Source organism: Gorilla gorilla, chromosome 10 (genome assembly GCF_029281585.2).
Source record: "Gorilla gorilla gorilla isolate KB3781 chromosome 10, NHGRI_mGorGor1-v2.1_pri, whole genome shotgun sequence".
NCBI lineage: Eukaryota > Metazoa > Chordata > Mammalia > Primates > Hominidae > Gorilla > Gorilla gorilla.
Window position 1 is genome coordinate 69819184 of NC_073234.2, and position 27637 is coordinate 69846820.

The following is a 27637-nucleotide window of genomic DNA, read 5'->3' on the forward strand; positions in this document are numbered from 1 at the left end:
CAAAGTATCTGTGTGTTAATAATAAACTTATGCAATTGGACATCATTCAACTTTGGAAGGAAATGCTGATTGGAGAATGTTTTTTTTTTTTTTTTGGTACAGAGTCTCACTCCATCACCCAGGCTGGAGTGCAGTGGCACGATCTCAGCTCACCGCAGCCTCCACCTCCTGGGTTCAAGGAATTCTTGTGCCTCAGCCTCCTGAGTAGCTGGAATTACAGGCACGCCCCACCACACCCGGCTAATTTTTGTATTTTTAGTAGAGATGGGGTTTCACCATGTTGGCCAGGCTGGTCTCGAACTCCTGACCTCAAGTGACCCACCTGCCTCAGCCTCCCAAAGTGCTGGGATTACAGGCATGAGCCACCACGCTGGACCTGGAGATTTTGTTGTTTTTGTTGTTGTTATTGTTGTTTTTGGTTTTTTTTGAGATGGTGTCTGGCTCTGTCACCCAGGCTGGAGTGCAGTGGTGGAATCTCAGCTCACTGCAACCTCCGTCCTCTGGGATCAAGCGATTCTCCTGCCTTAGCCTCCCAAATCACATCTGTATATAGGCATATGTCACCATGCCCGGCTAATTTTTGTGTTTTTAGTGGAGACAGGGTTTCACCATGTTGGCCAGGCTGGTCTCAAACTCCTGACCTCAGGTGATCCATCCGCCTCAACCTCCCAACGTGCTAGGATTACATGCGTGAGCCACTGAGCCTGTCCAAGAGATGTATTTTTTATAGAAAGCCGAATGATAGCATTTATTCTTTCCTTCATTGCTAATTCTTATTTGCAGTGGGTCCTCTTCCTTACTTTGGAGAATTTTTACTTGTATCAATTAGGAATTGCATTTAGCTGCAAGTATCAGAAACTTGAAAACCAGTGGTTTACAGCATAGGAATTTCACTTACATAATAAAGGTCTCAAAGTAGGCAGTGGGCAGTGCTGTCACGGACCCAGGCTCATTGTCTTTTTCCTGTTAGACATGCTCTGTGTGTGCTAGTTACCTCATGGTTTCAGCATGGCTGTTCTCAGCGTACCTTCCAGCAGGAAGGAGAGAGTGCCAAGGAGGGGCAGGATCCGTGCTAGAAAGACATAATTTTCCAAAAAATCTCAATAAATACCACTAACATTTCACTGGCCAGAATTGTGTAGGTTTTGGCTTTCCAGTCTCTGGTAACGGAAGACAAAGGAAAAGGGAATTGGAATGGGGATTAGGCCATCCTGTAATGCCTGTCAAGTTACTATTCGTTGATTAGGTTACTGCAGGTATAAGAAACTAAAAAGTTATATACAGTTTTAAAATTGGGCCGGGCGCGGTGGCTCAAGCCTGTAATCCCAGTGCTTTGGGAGGCCAAGGCAGGTGGATCACAAGGGCAGGGGTTAGAGACCAGCCTGACCAACATGGTGAAACCCCGTCTCTACTAAAAATACAAAAATTAGCTGGGTGTGGTGGTGGGCGCCTGTAATCCCAGCTACTCAGGAGGCTGAGGTAGGAGAATTGCTTGAACCTGGGAGGCGGAGGTTGCAGTGAGCCGAGATTGCGCCACTGCACTCCAGCCTGGGCGACAGAGCGAGACTCCGTCTCAAAATAAATAAATAAATTAATTAATTAATTAAATTAAATCGAAGAGGCCAGGCACAGTGGCTCACACCTGTAATCCCAGCACCTTGGGAGGCCAAGGCGGGTGGATCACGTGAGGTCAGGAGTTCGAGACTGACCTGGCCAACATGGTGAAACCTCATCTCTACCAAAAAATACAAAAATTAGCCGGACGTGGTGGCGCTTGCTTTAGTCCCAGCTACTCAGGAGGCTGATGTGGGAGAATCACTTGAACCCGGGAGGCAGAGGTTGCAGTGAGCCAAGATCACACCACTGCCCTCCAGCCTGGGTGACAGGTTGAGACTCTGTCTCTAAATAAATAAGAAGTAGTAGCAGTAGAGGATTCCTAAAATCCTCCTTATATCTGTAGATTTCTCTTCATCTAAGTAACTCTTTCAATTTGAGGAATTCTTCATGAAAGAAATTTTTAAATTTAATCATATTGCTTTTTCATACTTAAACTATGAAATCACTTTTGTGCATCTGTGGGCCTTTTGCAGCCACAGAACTGCTGACCCTAAACATGCCTTTTTCTGCAGATTTTCTTAGCAGTGCAAGAAATGAGAAAAGCCTCTGGCACCTAAAATAAAGTCTTAACACTAACCTCTTCTGCTTTCAGTTTCAAAACCCATTTGATTCTGATGATTACTAAACCGTGAATATATGGCCTTTTCTCTGACATTTTCCTATCCTAAAGCCAAAATAAAAGGACACAAAGGGAGACTATTCACCTAACATAAAGAAAGTCTTTTATGTAAGATTAGGGAAATGAACCATTTATCTCATTTGTTTTCCTCATCTAAGAGTGCACTGAACCATGAGCTCATATTGTGAGGCTATATCTAGGCACCTTCTTTAGTAAATGTTTTTCATCCTACTTGTAGATCTTTCAAGGAGGGCTTCTAACACCCCCTCTTATGATCAAATGGGCAGAAATCCCAAGGATAACAACAAATATTGATTCTACCCTACTTAAAAAAAAAAAATGGCTGGGCATGGTGGCTCACACCTGTAATCCTAGCACTTTTGGAGGCCGAGGTGGCGGATCACCTGAGGTCAGGAGGTCAAGACCAGCCTGGCCAACATGGGGAAACCCTGTCTCTTCTAAAAGTACAAAAATTAGCTGGGCATGGTGGGCGCACACCTGTAATCCCAGCTACTCCAGAGACTGAGGTAGGAGAATCGCTTGAACCCGGGAGGCAGAGGTTGCAGTGAGCTGAAATCGCCCCACTGCACTCAAGCCTGGGCATCAGAACAAGACTTCTTCTCAAAAAATAAATAAATAGTGGCCAGGTGCGATGGCTCACACCTGTAATCCCAGCACTTTGGGAGGCCTTGGTGGGTGAATCACGTGGTCAGGAGTTCAAGACCAGCCTGGCCAAGATGATAAAACCCCGTCTCTACTAAAAGTACAAAAATTAGCCGGGCACGGTGGCAAGCCCCCGTAATCCCAACTACTTGGGAGGCTAAGGCAGGAGAATCACTTGAACCTGGGCGGCAGAGGTTGCAGTGAACCGAGATTGCACCACTGCACTCCAGCCTGGGACATAGAGTGAAACTCTGCCTCAAAAATACATACATACATACATACATACATGGCAGGTGGCTCATGCCGGTAGTCTTAACACTTTGGGAGGCCAAGGCAGGCAGATCTCTTGAGCTTAGGAGTTTGAGACCAGCCTGGGCAACATGGCAAAACCCTGCCTCTACTAAAACTACAAAAAAATAGCTGGGCGTAGTGGTGCACACCTCTGGTCCTAGCTACTGGGGAGGCCGAGGTGGGAGGATCACTTGAGCCCAGGAGGTAGAGATTGCAGTAAGCTGAGATCGTGCCACTGCACTCTACCCTGGGTGACAGAGCGAGACCGTGTCTCAAAAAAAAAAACTTTAAAATTTTACAATCAGGCCAGGTGCAGTGGCTCATGCCTGGAGTCCCAGCACTTTGAGAGGCCAAGGCAAAAAGATCACTTGAGTCCAGTTCAAGACCAGCCTGGGCAAAATAGTGACATCCTGTCTCAACAAAAGAACAATTAAAAAGTTAGCTAGGGGCCAGGCACGGTGGCTCATGCCTGTAATCCCAGCACTTTGGGAGGCCGAGGTGAGCAGATCACCTGAGGTCAGGAGTTCGAGACCATCCTGGTCAACATGGTGAAACCCCATCTCTACTAAAAATACAAAAAATAGCTGGCCGTGGTGGTGTGCAGTTGTAATCCCAGCTACTCAGGAGGCTGAGGCAGGAGAATCGCTTGAGCCTGGGAGGCAGAGGTTGCAGTGAGCCGAGATCATGCCATTGCACTCCAGCCTGGGCCACAAGAGCAAAACTCTGTCTCAAAAAAAAAAAAAAAAGTTAGCTAGAGGTCGGACGTGGTGGCTTATGCCTGGAATCCCAACACTTTGGGAGGTTGAGGCCGGTGGATCACCTGAGTTCAGGAGTTCGAGACCAACCTGGCCAATATGTCAAAACCCCTTCTCTACTAAAAGTACAAAAATTAGCTGGGCGAGGTGGCAGACGCCTGTAATCCCAGCTACTTGGGAGGCCGAGGCTGGAGAATCACTTGAATCCAGGAGGCAGAGGTTGCAGTGAGCCAAGAATGTGCCACTACACTCCAGCCTGAGCGACAAGAGTGAAACTCTAAATAAATAAATAAAGTTAGCCAGGTGTGGTAGCGTGCACCTGTAGTCCCAACTACTGGGGAGGCTGAGATGGGAGGATTGCTTGAGCCCCAGAGATCAGGGCTGCAGTGAACACTGATTGGGCTGCTGCACTTCAGACTGGGCGACAGAGCTAGATCCTGTCTCTAGAAAACCAACAAACAAAAAACCAGAAATGTATGGCTGTGATGGACAAAAATGCTTATGTGCTTAAACCATCTGCCCCCTTTTTGTTTTGAGATAGGGTCTCGCTGTGTTGCCCAGGCTGGAGTGCAGTGGTGGGATCAGAGTTCACTGCATCCTTGACCTCCCTGGCTCAAGGGATCCCCCCTCCTCACTCCTCATCCTCCTGAGTAGCTGGGACTACAAGTGTGTACCACCAGACCTGGCTAATTATGTTTTTTATTTTGTATAGAGACAAGGTCTCACTTTGTTGCCCAGGCTGGTCTTGAACTCCTGAGCGCAAGTGATCTGCCCACCTCAGCCTTCCAAGGTGCTAGGTAGGATTACAGACATGAGCCCCCGTGCCTGGCCCTGTCTGCATTTTTTTTTTTTTTTTTTTTTTTTTTTTTTGAGACGGAGTTTCACTCCTGTTACCCAGGCTGGAGTGCAATGGCGCAATCTCGGCTCGCTGCAGCCTCTGCCTCCCGGGTTCAAGCGATTCTCCTGCCTCAGCCTCCTGAGTAGCTGGGATTACAGGTGTGTGCCACCACAACTGGCTAATTTTTGTATTTTTAGTAGAGACGGGGTTTCACCATGTTGGTCAGCCTGGTCTCAAACTCCTGACCTTGTGATCCACCCACCTCGGCCTCCCAAAGTGCTGGGATTACAGGCCACCACATCCAGCCGTTTTCTTTTTTCTTTTTTTTTTTTTTTCTGAGGCATAGTCTCACTCTGTTGCCCAGGCTGGTATGCAGTGGTGCAATCTCAGCTCACTGCAACCTCTGCCTCCCGAATTCAAGTGATTCTCCTGCCTGAGCTTCCCAAGTAGCTGGGATTACAGGTGCACACCACCACACCCAGCTGATTTTTTTTTTGTATTTTTAGTAGAGATGGGGTTTCAGCATGTTGGCCAGGCTGGTCTTGAACTCCTGACATCAAGTGATTCACCTCCCTTTACCTTCCAAAGTGCAAGTGCTGTGATTACAGTCCTGAGCCACCATGCCTGGCCCTGTCCCCATTTTTTAAAAAGAGAAGGGAGGGATGGGCGCAGTGGCTCACACCTCTAATCCCAGCACTTTGGGAGGCTGAGGCAGGTGGATCACCTGAGGTCAGGAGTTTGAGACCAGCCTGGCCAACATGGCAAAACCCCGTCTCTGCTAACAGTACAAAAATTAGCCGGGTGTGGTGGCAGGCGCCTGAAATCCCAGCTAACTCAGGAGGCTGAGGCAGGAGAATTGCTTGAACCTGGGAGGCAGAGGTTGCAGTGAGCCGAGATCACGCCACTGCACTCCAGCCTGGGCAACAGAGTGCGACTCTGTCTCAGAAAAAAAAAGAAGGGAGGACATGCATAACATCTAACCTCTCGTGCTTCCACATTTGAGCAAAGGACAGTGATAGGGCAGTGACATCTAGTGGTGTGTCTGTGGAAGAGCCTCCCTGGGCTCCTCTTGCGCGTGAGTCACCTTAATAGCTTTCAAAGTTGTGGTTTATAGACTTCACGATATGTCCAGAGTGGAGGTGCCATTGTTTATTATTTGTGGTTTTTGCATATTGTTCTGTAAACTTGGGACAGGAAAGTTCTGAAATGCAGTGCTTTAAAGCATTGCCCAAGAAACTTAATACTGTCCAAGAAGTCATCCACCCCTCTTTTTATATAAAACCATATCAGTAATCATGTTCATTTCTATTCAATTTTGTTACAAAATTAATTTTTAAGAAAATTTAAGCAATGAAAACACAATATACACAGTCAATGTTCACATCTTTAGGTATTCTCGTACTAATGCTTGAGATTGTTCATACGTTTAATGTTGATATATGCATCATGCATACATGATGATATACATGCTGTGAAAACCACTGCTACGAGTATTGAGACTTCTGGTTTGCAAACTAGATCTCATCTTTCTAGACTGAAAGGTTATGATCTCAACTTTTCGTGTAAGTACATTTTGATAGATCATAAAAAGCAAATTATCAATGAAAACCAACAAGAGTTCTTAATATATGTTTTGTTATAAGGAGAATTTTATTCCCGCTTTTTAATTAATTTCTGCATTTTTCTTTCAGTGATTCCATATAGGTCAGTGATCATCCCAATCAAAAAGCTGAGCAATGCAATAATCACATCAAACCCTTGGATCTGTGTATCAGGAGAGCTGGGAGACACAGGAGTAATGCAGATTCCCAAAAACCTCCTCGAAATGACCTTTGAGGTAGGTTCAGCTAATACCTTTCCTAGAAGAATGTATCACGTGTAGTTTTACAGATGATTCTGTCTGGCTTTTTCATTTTTCCTTGAATCAAATAAAATAGAGGAACACTCAAAGCATGCAGGATCATTTTTGTGATTATATGTCTAAAGTTGTCTTAAGCAGCTTATACTAATTTGTTTTGCATTTTCATTGTTAAGCTCTATTTTTCACTTGTAATGATGTGCTTTGGGGTTTTCTAGGTCTTCTCCCACTATTTTCAGGGTCTAGCACAGATTCTAGCAAGCAGGAAATATTCAAATAAATGTTTTCCCCACAGTGGTTCTCCTCCCTACTGTAAAATGTTGTCTGCCCAAACCTGGTCATCCTTTGGCAAAAGGACAGGAGAGCTGATATTCATGCTTATGGATTTTTTTTTTTTTTTTTTTTTTTGAGACAGAGTCTTGCTCTTTCGCCCAGGCTGTGCAGTGGTGTGATCTTCACTCATTGCAACCTCCACCTCCTGGGTTCAAGCATCTGCTTACTGGTTTTAGACCACATGGTGACATTTATAGAATGATTCTATAAAAATGCCTTTTGGCCAGGCGCAGTGACTCATGCCTATAATCTCAACACTTTGGGAGACCAAGGTGAGCAGATTGCTTGAGCCCAGGAGTTTGAGACGACCAGCCTGGGCAACATGGTGAGACTCCATCTCTACAAAAAATACAAAAATTGGCTGGGCATGGTGGCATGCACCTGTAGTCCGGGTACTTGCAAGGCTGAGGTCACTTGAGCCCAGGAGACAGAGGTTGCAGTGAGCCAGGACTGTGCCACTGCACTCCAGCCTGGGTGACAGAGTGAGACTGTGTCTCAAAAAACAAAACAAAACAAACAACAACCTTTTAATATTGTAGTCAATTTTCAGTCTTACTTGGTGAAATAGTTCCATGGGGTTAAGCCTGTACACAGGTTGATCTTGGTGGAGGAAGAGGACAAATAATTGTTGTGTTTGAGGAAGGAAATGGTACGAACTGAATGTCCCATTCTCATGTTCCTTGGGGTCTCGAAATAGCAGTTTCCACTTAGAGTCACGATGCCCCCCCGCCCCCAGGATCCCAGTTTGGCCTTATCCATGCAGTAGGCTCAAAGCCACCTGTATATAAAATATTAAAACCCTTGGCTTTTCTTCATCTAACAATAATGAAAGTACATTAAAACCCCCATCATTGCTATTTCTAAGCTGTCTCTCTCATGTCTACCTACTTCTTTCCATCTCTGCTGCACAACTAATTCAAGATGCCATCATCCCTAAGTTAGAGCATGGTGATGCCTTCTCACTGAGATACAAAGAATAAAGTGATTTAAGAACTCGTAGCTCTGGCCGGGCCAGTGGCTCACGCCTGTAATCCCAGCACTGGGAGGCTGAGGCAGGCGGATCACCTGAGGTCGGGAGTTTGAGGCCAGCCTGACCAAAATGAAGAAACCCCATCTCTACTAAAAACACAAAAATTAGCCGGGCGTGGTGGCACATGCCTGTAATCCCAGCTTCTCGGGAGGCTGAGGCAGGAGAATCGCTTGAATCCGGGAGGCGGAGGTTGTGGTGAGCCGAGATTGCACCATTGCACTCCAGCCTGGGCAACGAGAGCGAAACTCCGTCTAAAAAAAACACACACAAAAAAAACTCGTAGCTCTAATGGTTACAAAAAAATAGAGTGAATAAGACCTAGTATTTGCTAGCACAGCAGGGTGACTATAGGCAACAATAATTTAACTGTACATTTTAAAATAACTAAAAGTATAATTGGATTGTCACACAAATGATAAATGTTTGAGGTGACAGACACCCCATTTACCCTGATACAGTTATTAGGCATTGCATGCCTATATCAAAATATCTCAATTAATCCATAAATATACACATCTACTAGGTACCCATAAAAATTAAAAATTAAAATTAACCAAAAAAAAGAACTTACAATTCTGATGTTCTCATCCAGCACATAGTTGGGGTCAGTCATCTTTTCATTATCAGATTTTAGAAGTCAGAATTTAATTAGTATTCATTTTTGCTATTCCTATTATCATTGCTTTATTTTGTACTTGTCCACAAAGGACCAGTGAAGATAACTTACTGATAACTATGCCTTTTAAAAAATAGCTTCAAAGACTTCTAGTATATGAGGTCTGAGGTCAGTTCTGCCTTAGTATCTTATTGGAACAGAAAAATATCAACATCTCATGTACCCTATAAATATATATACCTACTGTGTACCCACAAAAAAATTTCTAAAAAAGAAAAGAATATCTAAAAGTGTCAGTGATTTTTAAAATCTATAATTGTTTTCTTGACCTCTTTGTAACAAAATCTAAATAGCATCTTTTTCCTGTTTTTAGAAATTATTCTCACCCTTCAAGGCACAAGTCACTGTCTGTGTTGTTTGTGGGTTCCCCAAGCAGAAGTAACTGTTCCTTCCCCAGCGTTCTTCTAGCACTTTTTACATCTCTAATCTAGCACTGTGTGCAGTGCCCCTCATTTGGTAGTTAATGTCCATATGTCTCCTATCTCATTATGTGGGAGCTCCCTGAGAGCAAGGAATATATGTGAATATATTTCTCTAGTGCATAGCTACATACATTATGCAGGGTTTGTCTCTGCAGTTGTTAAATTAGACGGAACCGAAGTACCTGTAAAGCTGAGATGTAACAGGATGGGATTGGGTACTAAATAACCTAAGGTCCTGTCCCTACAGTGCCAGAACTTGGGGAAGCTGACCACTGTTCAGATTGGTCACGATAACTCAGGACTGTTAGCCAAATGGCTAGTGGATTGTGTCATGGTCAGAAATGAAATCACAGGACATACATACAGGTAAGTAAATGGCCTTGGGAACTCAGAATTCTTTGTTTTAGGACTCTTCAGATAAGAAAAGGTTTAAGAATTGTAGGCCAGGCACAGTGGCTCACGCCTATAATCCCAGCACTTTGAGAGGCCAAGGCGGGTGGATCACCTGAGGTCAGGAGTTTGAGACCAGCCTGACCAACATGGTGAAACCCCATCTCTACTAAATAAAAAAAATTAGCAGGGCATGGTGGTGTACGCTTGTAATCCCAGCTACTTGGGAGGCTGAGACAGGAGAATCGCTTGAACGCGGGAGGGGGAGATTTCAGTGAACCGAGATTGCGCCGTTGCACTCCAGCCTGAGCGACAAGGTGAAACTCCATCTCAAAAAAAAAAAAAAGAATTGTTTGAACTCTTCCGCTGCCTTCTGAATTTTAGGGGTTTTTTTTCCAGGGGAGGGGGGCAATTTTTTTTTTATGTCATACAAAATTGCCCCCCAAAAAACTTTTTTTTTTTTTTTTTTTTTGGTCTGAGACAGAGTTTCACTCTTGTTGCCCAGGCTGGAGTGCAATGGCGCAATCTCAGCTCACTGCAACCTCTGCCTCTCAGGTTCAAGCAGTTCTCGTGCTTCAGCCTCCCGAGTAGCTGGGATTACAGGTACCTGCCACCACGCCCGGCTAATTTCTGTATTTTTAGTAGAGATGGGGTTTTGCTATGTTGGCCAGGCTGGTCTCAAACTCCTAACCTCAAGTGTTCCACCCACCTTGGCCTCCCAAAGTGCTGGGATTACAGGCATGAGCCACCATGCCCAGCCTCAAAAAACTTTTTAAAACAACAGATGTTTGCTGCTATTGCTTAGTCCACAAGTGTTGGAAAGATTAATATAACTCTGAGAAAAAAAAGAAAATAAAAAAGAAGCCTAAAATAATTTCAGTGGGAGGAAAAGATCTCTTGGATTCCACTAGTCACAGCCAACACTACTCTATGGAAACATTGTCCTCTTTTCTTCTGTGCCTGAACTCCCAAATTAATTTCTAGTTTGAAAATATTCTGACCGGGTGCAGTGGCTCACACCTGTAATCCACATACTTTGAGAGACTGAGATGGGAGGATCACTTGAGGCCAGGAGTTCAAGACCAGCCTGGGCAATGTAATGAGACATTCTCTCTATAAAAAGCACAAAAATTAGCCAGGTGTGGTGGTGCACACTTGTAGTCTCAACTACTCAGGGGGCTGAGCGAGAACCCTGTCTCAAAAAAATAAAAAATAAAAAACTTGTTTTCTGTCCTACCAGATTCCCATGTGGGCGGTGGCTGGGGAAAGGCATTGATGATGGGAGCCTGGAGAGAATTCTTATTGGAGAGTTGATGACATCAGCATCAGATGAAGATCTAGTAAAGCAGTGTCGGACTCCACCCCAGCAGAAGTCACCCACCACGGCTAGGAGATTGAGCATCACTTCACTGACAGGAAAAAACAACAGTAAATTTATTTAAATTTTTCTTACGTGCTCCTATGATGTAGGCTTCATGTGACCATTTGATAGAAAACAGTTGTGTTAATGAATGTAGTGAGGAGATTTTAAAAAGAAGAAAGTTGAGGAAAATTCATAAATATTCAAAAGCCGGAAGAGTTTAGATGTTAAAATCTAATTTTTTAAAAAACTTGCATGCTCTGTTTTTATTAAGCTGTGGAAATATGAGTAAATATTTTACCTGAAACTTTTATTTTTTGAGACAAGGTTTCACTCTGTCACCCAGACTAGAATGCAGTGGCACAGTCTCAGCTCACTGCAGCCTCTGCTTCCCGGGTTCAAATGATCCTCCCACCTCAGCTTTCCAAGTAGCTGGGACTACAGGCACACGACATCACACCTGGCTAATTTTTGTATTTTTTATAGACTGCCTTTCGCCATGTTGCCCAGGCTGGTCTTGAACTTCTGAGCTCAAGCGATCTGCCTGCCTCAGCCTCCCAAAGTGCTGGCATTACAGGCGTGTGCCACCAGACCTGGCCTTGCCTGAAACTTAAAAGAGAAATAATAATAGTTATATATTACAGTACTCCCAGATAGCCATATCTAGCCTTTTTTTTTTTTTTTTTTGGGAGATGGAATCTCGCTCTGTCACCCAGGCTGGAGTGCAGTGGTGCGATCTCAGCTCACTGCAACCCCCGCCTCCCGGGTTCAAACGATTCTCCTGCCTCAGCCTCCCAAGTAGCTGGGATTACAAGTGCCCGCCACCACATCTGGCTAATTTTTTATATTTTTGGTAGAGACAAGGTTTCCCCATGTTGGCCAGGCTGGTCTCAATCTCTTGACCTTGAGATCCACCCGCCTTAGCTTCTGAAAGTGCTGGGATTAGAGGCATGAGCCACCATGCCCGCCCCAGTGTCTCTTATTCTAAGAGATTAAAATTTCCTTCTACCCCTTCTGTCCCAACTTTCTTCCTATAGTAAGGATGAAACAAAATGCTATAAAGGAGTGAATTTTATGAATATTATACTATGTTCACAGGTCATTTTTAGTAATATAGTAAACTTCTAATTTATACTAATGTAGGCTTTAATAGACTAAATTACTAATGTAGGCTTTAATAGACTAAATAGTGTCTCCCAAAAATATAAAATTCTAACCTCTAGAATCTGTAAATGTTGCCTTATTTGGAAAAAGGATTTTTGCAGATGTGATAGGGATCTTGAAATAGGAGATTGTCCTGGATCACATCTACGTGGACCCTAAATGCAATCATATGTATTCTTTCCCAACACTTTGGGAGGCCGAAGTGGGCAGATCACTTGAGATCAGGAGTTTGAGGCCAACCTGGCCAACATAGCAAAACCCCGTCTCTACTAAAAAAACAAAAATTAACCAGGCATGTGGTGCATGCCTGTAATCCCAGCTCCTCAGGAGGCTAAGGCATGAGGATTGCTTGAACCCAGGAGGTAGAGGTGAGGTTGCAGTGAGCCGAGCTCATGCCACTGTATTCCAGCTTGAGTGACAGAGTGACACTCTGTCTTTTTGGGGGGGGGTTTTGGTGCCAATTTTAAATAGTTTTATTTAAAACATTGCATTTTCCACTTACAATACAGTGTTTATAAAGTGCAGTGTTATTTCCTTCCCCTGTGCATATGTTCCACATTCAAGTATTGAGAAAAATATGGAATGCTTCACCAATTTGCTTGCCATCCTCGTGCAGGGGCCATGCTAATAATCTTCTCTGTATTGTTCCAATTTTTTAGTATATGTGCTGCCAAAACAAGCATGACTCTGTCTTTAAAAAAAAAAACAACAACAACAACAACAAGAAATGCTGGCCAGGCATTATGCTGAGGTGGGTGGATCACCTGAGGTCAGGAGTTCAAGACCAGCCTGACCAAGATGGCGAAACCCCTTCTCTACTAAAAATACAAAAATTAGCTGGGCATGGTAGTGTGCACCTGTAATCCTAGCTACCTGGGAGGCTGAGACAGGAGAATTGCTTGAACCTGAGAGGTGGAGGTTGCAGTGAGCCAATATCGTGCCACTGCACTACATGCACTACAGCCTGGGCAGCAGAGTGAGACTCCGTCTCAAAAAAAAAAAAAAAAAAAAAAAAACAAGGAATGCCAACAGCCACCAGAAGCTAAAAGAGGCAAGGAAGGGATTTTCCCCTAGAATTTCAAGGGAATACAGCCCTGCTGACACCTTGCTTTTTTTTTTTTTTTTTTTTTGCCCAGTGATAACTAAATTTTGACTTCTGGCACCCAGAACTGCAACAAAATGTATTTCTGTCACTTAAGCCACCAAGTTTTGTGAGTCTATTACAGCAGCCACAGAAGGCAGCCACAGAACATGAATATAGAGGCGGTATTTAGGGAAAAGTTACAGAAGTTTATCAGTGAAGGGGCTTTTTATCTATAGATTATAACCACAAGTAGAATAACAAAGGTACCTAATAGGTCCTTAGTTTATTAACAAAGCAGTTTCCCTAGATTCTTCTATTAGTCTCTATCCATTTGCTAGCACATGATTGTGTATTAACTATGAGTGCAGTTTTTTTGTTTTTTGTTTTGTTTTGTTTTGACTGAGTTTTCGCTCTTGTTGGCCATGCTGGAGTGCAGTTTTGCGGTCTCATCTCACTGCAACCTCCGCTTCCCAGGTTCAAGCGATTCTCCTGCCTCAGCCGCCCAAATAGCTGGGATTACGGGCATGCACTGCCACGCGAGGCTAATTTCGTATTTTGGGTAGAGACGGGGTTTCACCATGTTGGCCAGGCTGGTCTTGAACTCCTGACCTCAGGTGATCCTCCCACCTCAGCCTCCCAGAGTGCTGGGATTGCAGGCATGAGCCACTGTGCCCAACCAATTTAAAGCACTTATAGCAACAAATATTGGTGAGGAGTGGAGTAACAGAAAGCTCATGCATTGCTAGTAGGAATACAAAATAACATCTTGGCATTTATAAAGATACATGCACACTTACCGTACGCTTGGCCCAGCAATCTTACTCCTAGATATGTACACAAAAGAAATGAATACATATATCTACACAGACTTGTACCCAGATGTTTTTAGAGATTTATTCATAATAGCCAAAAATGGAAACAACCCCAATATACATCAACTGGTGAAAGGATAAACAGATAGTGATATATATCTGTTTATATATCAGATCTCTATAAAAGCAATATAATAATAGAAAGTAGATCAGTGGTTGCCAGGAGTTAGGAGCTAAGGAAGGTAACTGAAAAGAGCACAGGATAGGCCGGGCACGGTGGCTCACGCCTGTAATACAGCACTTTGGGAGGCCAAGACGGGCGGATCACAAGGTCAGCAGATCGAGACCATCCTGGCTAACATGGTGAAACCCCGTCTCTACTAAAAATACAAAAAATTAGCCAGGCGTGGTGGCAGGTGTCAATAGTCCCAGCTACTCGGGAGGCTGAGGCAGGAGAATGGCGTGAACCCGGGAGGCAGAACTTGCAGTGACCCGAGATCGCTCCACTGCACTCCAGCCTGGGCGACAGAGTGAGACTCCGTCTCAAAAAAAAAAAAAAAAAAAAAAGAGCACAGGGTAACTTTTGGGCATGATGGAAATGTTCTGCATCATGATTGTGGTGGTGGTTACGTGACTATCCATTTGTCAAAGCTCATCAAAATTGGTGACTTTTATTACATGGTGAATTTTAATTATGCTGATTTAAAATTTAAAAGTAGGTTTCAGCTCAATCCATCCTAATTATTATAACATCTGAGTCAGTCCAATTTCATGGGGGTATTATCTGAGAGGCTTTTATCCCCCATTTTTTTTAAATCGTACTTTCTTTTCTCATTCTATAAGCAGAAAAGTCTAAATGACCCAAGACTCAGAAATGGATAACAGGGTATTTTCTCACAGTATGTTATATGTAAAATGATATTCAGAGAACTGGAAATTTTTAAAATCAGTTTTATAATAATACTGATCAAGGCTCTTTTGGAATGGGTGACAGTTTTCAAAATAGACTTCATGTCTAAAAGAAAAAATAGAGAAAGGTAAAGGTAAAAAAAACAAACAAAAAACTACCGGGTAAAGAAACCAGTAGGAACAAGAGGCCATGGTATCAGTACTTCAATTATAAGAGGTTTTCATTTTAACAATTTTTATGCATTAGTGTAGAAAAAACCTACTTGAATTTTACTGAAAGAAACGTTAGCCGGGCATGGTGGCTTACGCCTGTAATCCCAGCACTTTGGGAGGCTGAGGTGGGCGGATCACCTGAGGTCAGGAGTTCGAGACCAGCGTGACCAATATGGTAAAACCCTATTTCTACTAAAAATACAAAAAAATTAGCCATGCATGGTGGCCGGCACCTGTAGTCCCAGCTACACGGGATACACGGGAGGCTGAGGCAGGAGAATTGCTTGAACCTGGGAGGCGGAGGGTGCAGTGAGCTGAGATTGCACCACTGCACTCCAGCCTAGGAGACAGAGTGAGACTCCATCTCAAAAAAAAAAAAGAAATGTTCATGCAAGAAATCCTTGAGCAGTATGAATTCAGAGATTCTTAAACATGAGGATGTATGGGTTTTCCTTTATAGTGTGTTAAGTAAATTAGAACTACAAGAAAATCTGAACTATATACCTTTTCTGTTGTTACCTACTTCTGAAATGTTTACCACCTTTTTTAAAAAACAAACCATTCCTTGGGTTTGGTGGACAAAAGTGATTTAGGTCGCATTCAAGCAGCCCACCAACCTGTCCCTCAGGAAAGTGGCCTAGAAGAGCAAGTACTGGCTGGCAGAAGGAAGCAGTGCTGAGACAGATTGACTAGCCAGGAAGGGAGGGAGTTCTGGGCTTCAGGCCCAGATGCCACAGGGTACCTGGCATCTTCCCCTTATTTTAAACACAACAGCAAATCTTCAAACTCCAGGTTAACTATCCAGAGCGCCTCAAGCCTTAATCTATGCCCACTGACAGGCTCCGTAGGTAGGTAGCATAAGGGAACATTCCACTAACAGGCTTGTAGGTAGATAGCATAAGGGAACATTTCACTAACAGGCTCGTAGGTGGGTAGCATAAGGGAACATTTGAGGAGTGATGTTGGGACTTCTCAACCTTGCTTCTCATATTTGGGGGCTTGCTAGCATTTTGTGACAGGCACCATGCTAGTTATTTACTCCTATAACTTACCAGTTTACCCAGTGAGGCGTGTATTTTCCCTATTTTCAGTTGAGGAAACTGAAAGCTCAGAGGAAGTTAGACACTAGGCTAGGGTTATAGATTGCAGATGGCAATGCTGGGATTTGAATCTAGGGATCGCTTGGATTATTTTCCATTTTGCCAGGATGCTTCCCACTTGGCCAAACTGGCCAGAGGCAAGTTCTGTGGAGCCCCTGGCAAAGCCAGCCTGCTCTGATGATGTATTTCCTGCCTAGGTGGACACAGTTGATGTCCCATAGTACTTTGGTTTATTTCTCTCCCATGAGAATGCAGCCACTGTTTATTATTTTACAGAACCCAATGCTGGGCAGATACAAGAAGGAATTGGAGAAGCTGTGAACAATATTGTGAAACATTTTCATAAACCTGAAAAAGAGGTATTTATGGGCTATAAAACTTAGTATAGTGGGACTTTTAAAGATGCTTTTATATGTGATACACGAGGCAATATGGGGTGCTTGAATTTTCACTTGTAAGCTTTCTGGTAGCCGTAAAAACATGCTTCATATAGCTACCTTCAGCACTTGCTTCTCTAGTGTTTTTCTTAGACATAGATGCAGGAGATTTTTCTTTGGCCCTGTGTGTTATGCCCCACAGAGAGGAAGTCTCACCGTGTTGCTGTGTGGAGAAAATGGCCTGGTTGCAGCCCTTGAGCAAGTTTTCCACCATGGGTTCAAATCTGCCCGTATCTTTCACAAGAATGTCTTCATCTGGGACTTCATAGGTAAATAAAGTAGATGTGTATTACATTAAGGTCACTGAAGCCTTTCTTAGGAACTCAAAGACCCAGGAATCTGAGTGAATAAGGGTTAGTGATAAGGGTATATATATATTTTTTTTCTTTTTTTTTTTTTGAGGCGGAATCTTACTCTGTTGCCCAAGCTGGAGTGCAGTGGCACGGTCTTGGCTCACCGTAACCTCCGCCTCCCGGGTTCAAATGATTCTCCTGCCTCAGCCTCCCAAGCAGCTGGGACTACAGGTGCGCACCACCATGCCCAACTAATTTTTGTATTTTTAATAGAGAAGGGGTTTCACCATATTGGCCAGGCTGGTCTTGAACTCCTGACCTTGTGATCCACCCGCCTCAGCCTCCCAAAGTGCTGGGATTACAGGAGTGAGCCATCGTGCCCGGCAAGGATATATATATTTTAAAATAAATATTAAATTAGCTGGGTGTGGTAGCACATACCTGTGGTCCCAGCTACCTGGGAGGCTGAGGCAGGAGAATTGCTTGAGCCCAGGAGCCTAGGAGGTGAAGGCTGCAGTCAGCCATGATCAAGCTACTGCACTCCAGCCTGGGCGACAGAGTGAGACCGTGTCTCAAAAAGTGTATATAATAATGATAAATAAATATCAAGTATTGTCTTTGTTTTTCATTCACTCAACAAATTGTAATATGCACAATATTCCAAATAGTATTTGAGTTGCTCAAGATATACATTAGTAAACAAAACAGAAATCCCTATGGTTGACAAACTTATACTCAGGTCGGTGTGGGAAACAAACAATACACAAAAACATAACAAATATGTAATTCATATGGTATGTCAGAAATGTGACCATTGATCTGGAAAGAAATAGAGCAGTATAAAAGGAAATAAAGTGGGGAGTGGTCTTTCAAATGGGGTGGTTTTAGATTCTGCTGAATGTCAAGGTACATTGGAGCACAGACTTCATGTAGGTGAGGAAGTGAGCCATGTAGATATCTGGGAGGAGGGACTCCAGGTTGACAGCACTGCCAGTGCTAAGCCCCAAGGTGGAAGTGTTTCCATGGAACTCCAAGACCAGTGTGACTGGAGCACAGCAAGAGAGAGAAAGTAGGAGATTGGGGGAGGGGGTGTTTAGTGCCAGTGCCAGGTTGTGTAGGGCCTTCTAGGTCATTGGAATGACTTCAGCCTTTATCCTGAATGAAACTGGAAGCTGTTGGAAGGTTTTGAGCTAAGTAGTGACATGATAGAACGTTGTTGTTTGTTTGTTTGAGACAGAGACTCACTCTACTGCCCAGGCTGGAGTGCAGTGGCCCCATCTCAGCTCACTGCAACCTCTGCCTCCTGGGTTCAAGCGGTTCTCCTGCCTCAGCCACTGATTAGCTGGGATTACACCTGCCACCACACCCCTAATTTTTGTATTTTTAGTAGAGATGGGGTTTTGCCATGTTGGCCACGCTGGTCCCAAATTCCATCCTCAAGTGATCCACTTGCCTTGGCCTCCCAAGGTGCTGGGATTACAGGTGTGAGCCACTGTGCCTGGCCAATTTTTGTAAAAGGATTCCTCTAGCTCTGTGTTGTCCAGTATAGTAACCATTAGCCACATATAGCCATTTAAATTTTAAATCTATTTAATTTTTTTTGTTGTTGTTTTAGATGGAGTCTCGCTCTGTTGCCCAGGCTGGAGTACAATGGTGTGATCTTGGGTCACCGCAGCCTCTGCCTCCTGGGTTCAAGCAATTCTCCTGCCTCAGCCCGAGTAGCTGGGATTACAGGTGCCTGCCACCACGCCCAGCTAATTTTTGTATTTTTAGTAGAGACGGGGTTTCACCATGCTGGCTAGGCTGGTCTCGAACTCCCGAACTCAGGTGATCTGCCCGCCTTGGCCTCCCAAAGTGCTGGGATTACAGGCGTGAGCCACCATGCCTGGCCAAATCTATTTAATTTAAATCAAATGTAAATGTAAATTTCATTTTCTTAATAACACTGGCCACATTTCAAGTGCTCAGTAGCCACTTGTGGCTACCAAATTGGACCTTGTAGATAGAGAACATTTTCATCATCACAGAAAGCTCTTTTGGAGTGTTTCTATTCTAGCTTGCTAAGCTTTGTGATCTTTCTTTTGGTATGCAGCTCTTCTAGAATTCCTAGTTTCTTTAAATGGGCAATTAATCATTTTGTGTTTTCTAAATAAGGCCTAGATGAAGTAGTTTATTTCATCTAACTTAGAATAGACAAAAAAAGGAAAGTTGTCAGAGATAGGCCCCCAGAAGTGATTTTTTTTTTCTTCTGGAATGCCTAGAATCTTATTGCTTCTGCTTCTCATGTGTATATGCATATATCTCTCTTTGTCAGGTACTTATTCAGGTACATTTCAAGGATCTTGTTGCAAAGGGTTAGCAAGTCATTCTGTAACTAGAACATGGGCTATTATTTCAATGGCTACCGTGTCATTGCTGGTTACTCCTAGAAGGTTCCAGTCTTAACAGAAGATGCTATTTTTGTTTTCTTTTTTGCCAGTTTCTGTTTCCTGAAGGTATTTTCAAGGGAGTAAACTTTCCAGTCTTCTGGAATGCAGTCTAAATTAGAAAATAAATTCCTGGGAGCATATTTATTGTTCTACCATGAAACATCGACCCCTAAAATCAATGATAAAGTAATGATATTGGCTTCAGGACTGACTGTATGCAAAGCATCGTTAGTGTTTCCATAATAAATTAAGTGATGAATCTTTCTGTATATGAAGTGTTGACACATATTGTGACATAATTCTGACTTTTTTCCTCAGAGAAAGTGGTTGCTTATTTTGAAACAACTGACCAGATTGTAGATAATGAAGATGATGTCCTTATTCAGAAATCATCCTGCAAAACCTTCTGCCACTATGTAAATGCTATTAATACTGCACCCAGGAACATTGGGAAGGATGGCAAATTCCAGATTTTAGTTTGCCTTGGAACAAGGTACAAAACCAGTTTTTTATTTTCCCTATCTTTGTCACATGTTGAACTAGAGTCCAGAAAAGGTTATACCATACCAGATCATACCCCTTCCAGAGCTCTCCTTTGGGTTTCTTTCCTTTTACTTTTTCTTTTGAGACAGAGTCTCACTCCATCGCCTAGGCTGGAGTACCGTGGCATAATCTTGGCTCACTGCAACCTCTGCCTCCTCCCTTGGGTTTCTTTAATTCACCACCACCACTACATGAGGTAGCAACCGATTTTTTCATTTTAAAGATGAGAAAGTAGAAAATAGATGAGGCACACGTAAGTTAGCAGACTTTCCCAAGATCACACAGAAAAATGAGACAGAGCCAAGTTCACACCCTGTCCCACTTCAGAGCCCAAGCTCTCCACCATGACTGTATACTGGCTCGACAGATAGATAGGTAATAAGGAGGTTGTTAGATAATTAGACACATACACCGTACATATTTACTAAGTAAACCTTATATAGTGTATATATACCACTATATTTACATTTAATAACATTATGGGATTCTTGCTATATAAATATCATCTTCTCTTTGAGACTATTTCCTACCCCTTTATTTTTTGAAAGTGGCACATAGGAACGATACAATCCATTACTTTTAAAACAGATCTCAGAATTGTAAGAAATGAAACATACAGACCTTTAGATTTCTTTTTTTAAGTTACCCATGTAGTATTTGTTTTTTCCTGAACCTTAAGAGCCCCAACTTGAGACTGAAGATGGCCTGATTGGGGATGCTCAATAAGGATGTCTTAGGAACTTAGCAATGGGTTACTAATGTCAGGTTTGATCAGGAAACATTGAAGATGTGAGGTTTTATCTTCCTGAAACAGCTGGTTTACAGAACTAAGTTCTGTATTTCTTCTTCATAAAAGGAGCCCAGTTTTAGCTGTGCTTTTAAAGTTTCTTTTGAGCATGATCTTTATCTCCTTTTATCTCTATACTCTTCTGATTTATTAGACCATTGCAAACTCTCATCTGGTTTATAAAATCTACTTAATGTTTTTCTGCTTTGATTTTGTTCCTCACCCTGTTATGTTATATAAGTTAAAAAAAAAAAAAAAAAAAGCAAGTCCCTACAGTTTAGTGTAGTCTTTCTTCCAAAAGGTCAGTATACTGTGGCATGCCTTGCCACAGAGTAACACTCCTATTAAAAAAAAAAAGACATAGAAAATGACATTCTGCCTCTTTCTAAAGGTGGTAAAATCAGAATAGAGAATGTCTTTAATGTGCATAGACTTTCTAATGTACTTTAAGCTCTTAAAGTACATTAAATTGGGTTTAAAATAATGGGTTTTCCCTTTAGCTTTACACTGTCTCATCACTGTCTTTTTACCAGAAAATATTCAACTTCTTGGCTTTGATTTCCTCTCTCCTGACCTCTTAGCTTGGATAGATTTTGTACCATCAAGTCCCACACCTTCCCATTCATACAGGCTCCACTGTGTGCCTTGTTCTGCAGCGAGGCCAGCAGTGCTCAGGAATTGTTTCTGTTTGGGTCTGTAGGGATCGCCTGCTCCCACAGTGGATTCCATTGTTAGCTGAGTGTCCTGCCATCACTCGAATGTATGAAGAGAGCGCTCTCCTGCGAGACCGCATGACTGTCAACTCCCTTATCCGAATTCTGCAGACCATTCAGGACTTCACCATAGTCCTAGAAGGATCACTCATCAAAGGAGTGGATGTGTAACCCAACTGGCTAGAAACTCTCAGTCCAAACCTTGCTCCTTCCCCAACTAGGGAACCGATTTGGACTTGTCTGACAGTAGTGAGTCACTGCAGGGGCAGCCCAACATATGCCCCACTTGGAACAATCCTCACTCTACAGACAAGGCAAAATGTTGTATTGTAGTTCATTTGAACCTGGAATTTAGTATAAAATAGAGTATTTTCATGTGTTAGATGTGTGTAAATATGCTATCTTCTTTAAGAAATTATATTACTCTAATAAGATGCTTTTCTTAGATTGAATATTCCTGTGACTTAAAATAAGTAGCTTAAAAATGTTGGGGGTTGGGGGGAAGAGTGGTGCTAGCCAGGAAGAAGCCAGTAAACATGTAAATACAGTGCAACCCAGTTGGGCTTTTTTTTTTCTCCAGGTATCACAAAGAAAGCCAGAATGCATTGTTATGTAGTAGCCATCCATCTTGGAGTCTGATCCTTTGTATTGTGGATGCACACAGCTTTACCTACTGTACTGGTAGTCTTCACTTGTATCTTTTAAGTTACAAACTGTTTTATATATTTGAATCGCTAGTCACTTTTCCAGTCTTTTGGAAAAAAATTTCAGTCCGCACAAGATGATATAATTGGAGTATTTTAAACACTAGACCCCAGGAGCTTGGCTGAACTGGAAAGAGAACATACAAAGCTCTGAGAAATGTGTTCAATTGTGGGATTATAACTTCTTTACACTTCGGAAAGATTAGCCTAGACTAACTTCATTCTTGGCATTTTTATTCTTGTTATTTGAGGTACTTTGGGAAGATGTGAATTTCAGTGTTAGATTCATAGTGATAAGAACTGCAAACAGCAATTTGATTCTGTACTTTTAATTTGGCCATCTAAACTCTGCAGTGGTCTACCTCTTAAGGATAACCATGAGCCCTGTCTTTGTTAGGGTCTAATCACCCACCTCTCCAGGGCCCATCCCCCCTCGGGAAATGGAAGGAATGTCTAAGGAGGAGGAGGGCTGTGTGTGGCTTGGAATGTTTTTGTGAAAGCATTTGTTGACCATGATAATGCAAATAACAGAAGGAGAGAGAGAATGAACCCTTTCTGGGTGTTTCAGGGCAAGCTTTACGTTCCTTTGTAGGAAGGGGAGTAATAATGTAAAACAACTGACCCAGAGAAGCTAAAAGCCACTGGCAGCACAGGCTGACAAAATGGAAGCAAAGCAAGAGGTGGCAACAATTTTGAAAGACCAAAAGTTGTGAGTAAGTTTCCAGTTTGATAGTTTATAAAGAAGTTAAGTAAATGTAGTATTGGCTAGTTACTGTAAGTCCTCATCTTCTGGTAGGTCCTGTAACTCTAATTAGGCATTTGTACATTTTTAGCAGCAAAATTGCCTCAGCAGAGCTCCGAGTTTTATTCCCAGTTGTGGCTGAAAAGCAAAGCCATGGCATCGTATCCTTGTGCAATCGGAGGTTGCTGGGCTTTCACCACCTGTGTTGTTAACCTTATTTCCTGGAGGAAGAAACAAATGAAACAAGTGCCTAACTCCCTTTATCAAACACTGTATTCAGCCAAGGACAGCCTCTTTTAACATGTGACTTCATACTTGAGGAAAAGGAGAGTTGACAGCTGTATTTAAAAACCCATGGAGCTGGGCGTGGTGGCTCACGCCTATGATCCCAGCACTTTGGGAGGCCGAGGCGGGCGGATCACAAGGTCAGGAGATTGAGACCATCCTGGCTAACACCGTGAAACCCCGTCTCTACTAAAAATACAAAAAATTAGCCGGGCGTGGTGGCGGGTGCCTGTACAGGAGGCTGAGGCAGGAGAATGGCGTGAACCTGTGAGGCGGAGCTTGCAGTAAGCTGAGATCGCGCCACTGCCCTCCAGCCTGGGCAACAGAGCAAGACTCCATCTCAAAAAATAAATAAATAAAAATAAAAACCCATGGAAATGGTTTAAGAAGATGGTTCTGGGTAGACCAGAAATTTGTTTGCCTGAAGCTAAAGTGTGTCTACAATGGTACAGCTCTTCCAGGGACATGGGAAGTTTATCGTGGGAGATATCCAGAACCTGTTTTACACTGGGCTCCTACTGTGTTTGGTGATCAGAAACTATAGAGGGGTCCAACCCAGGATTTCATGCTTGTATCTTCATAAGGCCATGCTCCTGACAGGTCTAGGCAACCTGGAGGATGACTTAGGTTAGTGTGCTAGGATTGACACACCTCATCCAGCCTTCTTACTTTGTAGATGGGAACACTTAAGGAATAGAGAGATTAAATCTTACACTTACCCCACAGCTGGTTACTGACAACACAAGCTCTAGAATTCATGTTTGTTTGTTTGTTTGTTTGATTTCATCAGGCTGCATGAGACTGACCTTCTGGCATTCTTACTAATAGTCTTTCTATTATACTATTGGATCTTTATTCATCCACCTATACAAGTAGGAAATAAGGATGAATATTCATTTAGAAGAATTAATATTCATATTAACACATTGCTCTCAGATTATTGGGAATTAACATCTTGTAAAAACTGGGAGCAGGCCAGGTGCGGTGGCTAACGCCTGTAATCCTGACACTTTGGGAGTCTGAGGCGGGTGGTTCATCTGAGGTCAGTCAGGAGTTCAAGACCAGACTGGCCAACATGGTGAAACCCCGTCTCTACTAAAAAAAAAAAAATAGACAAAAATTAGTGGGGGGGTGGTGGTAGGGCCTGTAATTCCAGCTACTCAGGAGGCTGAAGCAGGAGAATCTTTTAAACACAGGAGGTGGAGGTTGCAGTGAGCCGAGATTGTGCCACTGCACTCCAGCCTGGGTGACAAGAGCGAGACTCCGTCTCAAAAAAAAAAAAGAAAAAAACTGCAGGCAAAGTTGGATTTGCGGCCTATGAATAAAACCATTACTTTAAAAAGTAATACCCCCAAAAAAGTTACACCTGAAGTTTCATCTTCATGCCTTTGTGTAATATTACTATAATGGTGAAATGATGATTTAAAAAAAAAACACATCAGAACTGACACATCCTCTTGGATGATGGGTCCTTTAGTCACCTTGTGAGCCCATGTACTTATTCCGTTGATACAGCCTGTGCTATAAACATGTGGGGCCCTCCTTGTGTGAGCTGCTTGAATGGCCAGTACCCCCATTCTTTTGAATATTCCCAATGGCAGTCAATCTTGGCCTTTAAGAATAAATTTAAATATTTGGAAATAGTCCTTAGGATCCAAGTTTGATCAATGAAAAGGATGCTTAAGCTGAGTTTGGGGTCACATAAGAAGTGCCGTTATAAAGAAATAAGACATGTTGGGCATGGCAGTACACACCTGTAGTCCCAGCTGCTTGGGAAGCCAAGGCAGGAGGATCACTTAAACCCAGGAGTTTGAGTCCAGCCTGGGTAACATAGGGAAACCCCATCTCAAAAAAACAAAACAAAGGACTTAGTTTTTATGTAGCTCATAAGTGTCTCTAAGTTATACCAAAAGTTTGAGCACAACAGTAGTAGCAGAATGCTTAGAATAAATGCTTGACTTTTAAGCTGACTTTTGGAAGGACCATACCCACATAGAGGCATCTTTTCTGCTGTGGTAATTTTTTAAATTAATACATTGCTTTGGGATTACATCTCAAAGTAAATAAAAAATCAATATTTAATTTGTTTTTTTCCTGCAAATAAATTAAATGCTGGGACCATAATGATTATTTTTGCATAGTAATAGCTGGTGAAGAAGTTGTTTTAAAATTAAATTGCCAAAAGTATTACCTCTTGAAAAATTTATTTTCCCAATGTTTTTCATATGTCCTGAAACCCCTAATCTTGACCTTTATGACACAGTGGCATTACACTGATGTTGGAAGCATGTGTGAGATCTGTGCCCTGGTCGGGAGTCATATGCCTTAAAAATGACTGCGAGTCAGTGTGAAGTGTAGTATAAGGTGGAGTCCTACGTGGGAAAAAGCAGGCTACTGAGGACAAAAACCTCCCAACCCTCCCCACCTTGTTTTCCACTGGGAATGAGAATTTGATATGAGAAACTTAAACCTTGCAGAAGTGTGGATTTCCCTCTGAAATTTAAATGTTTCACACATTTTTGTACCTTTTGTAACCTTGTGGTATTTACTTTCACATGGCTTTTTAAAAAATTATTTTAATGAACTTCTATCACTATATGAATGATATGGGGGAAATACTGAACTGCTCATATTTCCTTTTTTGGCAATAAAGCACTGTTATATGTAAATGTAAGTGAAAAAGAGGTTCAAGACTATACAACAGCTTATGTGTAGTATATGTTGACATCCCTAAGGTATTTTGAAACATGAGGTGACAGACAAGGACCTCAAATTTCCAGGGAAATATTTATTTCACAACATTAGGAGTGTAGCTCTTCATAATGAAATATCTTCTTTCTGCTAAAAATTACAATTTTTTCATTTAGGGAACTGTGAATATTTTCTGTGAGGTTTACAGAAACTAGTGTATCCTTTTCACTATGTTGAAAAGACAATCTGAACTTTAGCTATTTATGTTTCAGTATTAACACACCTTCACTGATTGAGAGTCTTGAGCCCTTCTCTACTTTTATAAAGTGAATCCTATTTCCAAGTCATCCATGTCTTTTGAAGTCTGTTTCTTATATAAGTATTTATTACTTTACTGTTTAGCATAAATAGGAGACAGAAAAGGATAATAAACTACTAGGTCCTTTATTCCTATTAAAATAAATTTATAAATCCCTTGAATCAACTGAATTCTAAGCTTTTTGAAGAGGTTGCTGATGTAGTGTGATCAAAAGAATCTAAGGAGAACCTCATCTCCAAAATCTGATTGGAGCTGTTCACCCTCTCAAGGACAAGATAAAGATTGACTTCAGAGATATATCACATCAAGCTAGAGGAAAAAAAAAAACCTCAAATAAAATTTTTCCTCATTCGAAGGGATCCAGGGTATCCTTGGGTTATGTAGGAGGGAATCATATTTGTTCTAATTTACCTGAATGTACTTGTGTGTGAATCCAATCTTGATTCTAAACACCAAATCTTGTCAACAATAGAGAAGTATAGTAAGGAGTTCCTGTTGTCAAATCAAATGAGGGTGTGAAACATTTAGAATGCTGTGTGTTACACTTGAACCATGTATAAATGTAACCTGTGTATCTTTTTTTTAAATTAGCTTTTCTGAATTTAAATTATATTGTTTTTCTTTGTATTGTTAACAAAATGCATCAGAACTGGATTTTTTTTCTCATCTGAACATAATATAAAATTTGAAAGAGTATTGTGATATTAAGCACTTTAACATACATATCAGACAAACTGACGTGGGTTTTTCAGGTTTGGGAGTACATTTAAATATGACTTTTCATGCTTCGTTCTTTACAAATAAAACTGTGGGATTGATACTTTGTTTTGCTTCATTGTTGTAGAATCTTGATAGTGTTTCATAGGATAAGAGACTTCAGAAAGCAGAGAGATCAAACCAAAACCATTATGTAGAAAAAAAGAGCCTTCTGAGTAAGGGGTGAAAATTTGAACCCTACCTCACACCATACAGAAAAATCAATTCTTGGTGGCTTAACAACCTAAATGTGAAAGATGAAACATAATTTTTAGGAGAAAATACAAAATGTACTTATTAACTTGGGAAAGGGAAGTTTTCTTAAGTAAGACATTTAAATTATAAAGGATAAGTGATAAATTTGACTATATTCACAGGTGTTTTGCTATAAAAAAATTGACTATATAAAAATTAAGAATTTCTGGTCATCAAAATATATCATTAAAAAGGAGAAGGCCTGTAATCCCAGCATTTTGGGAGGCCAAGGCGAGTGCATCACCTGAGGTCAGGAGTTCAAGACCAGCCTGGCCAACATGGCAAAACCCTGTCTCTCCTAAAAATACAAAAATTAGCTGGGTGTGGTGACAGGTGCCTGTAATCCCAGCTACTCAGGAGGCTGAGGCAGGAGAATCGCTTGAACCCGGGAGGCGGAGGTTGCAGTAGCTGAGATCATGCCACTGCACTACAGCGTGGGGGACAGGAGTGAGACTTCATCTCAAAAAAAAACAAAAACCATGAAATTCTTTTTTTTTTTTTTGAGACGGAGTCTCACTCTGTCACCAGGCTGGAGTGCAGTGGTGCAAT

General features: G+C 42.2%; 1 protein-coding gene and 1 non-coding gene across 8 annotated transcripts in view; one reads left to right on the forward strand and one right to left on the reverse strand.

The window, feature by feature from the left end:
- DENND5B (DENN domain containing 5B) overlaps positions 1 to 26897 on the forward strand; it is a 208206-nt gene extending 181309 nt beyond the window's left edge. For 6 of the 7 annotated variants that reach the window (XM_031000834.3, XM_031000835.3, XM_055357942.2 and 3 more), the window contains 7 exons: positions 6475 to 6620; positions 9350 to 9468; positions 10733 to 10920; positions 16411 to 16493; positions 16714 to 16840; positions 19612 to 19786; positions 21324 to 26897. In XM_031000834.3, the coding sequence (XP_030856694.1) occupies positions 6475 to 6620; positions 9350 to 9468; positions 10733 to 10920; positions 16411 to 16493; positions 16714 to 16840; positions 19612 to 19786; positions 21324 to 21507 (1022 nt within the window). In that variant the 3' untranslated portion in view covers positions 21508 to 26897. The remainder of the gene's footprint in view (positions 1 to 6474; positions 6621 to 9349; positions 9469 to 10732; positions 10921 to 16410; positions 16494 to 16713; positions 16841 to 19611; positions 19787 to 21323) is intronic. The other variant, XM_055357940.2, reaches the window with a different exon arrangement.
- LOC115930251 (U6 spliceosomal RNA) lies at positions 12588 to 12699 on the reverse strand. Its single transcript, XR_004066904.1, has one exon. It is a non-coding gene; the product is annotated as a U6 spliceosomal RNA (small nuclear RNA).
- Positions 26898 to 27637: the final 740 nt, after the last annotated feature.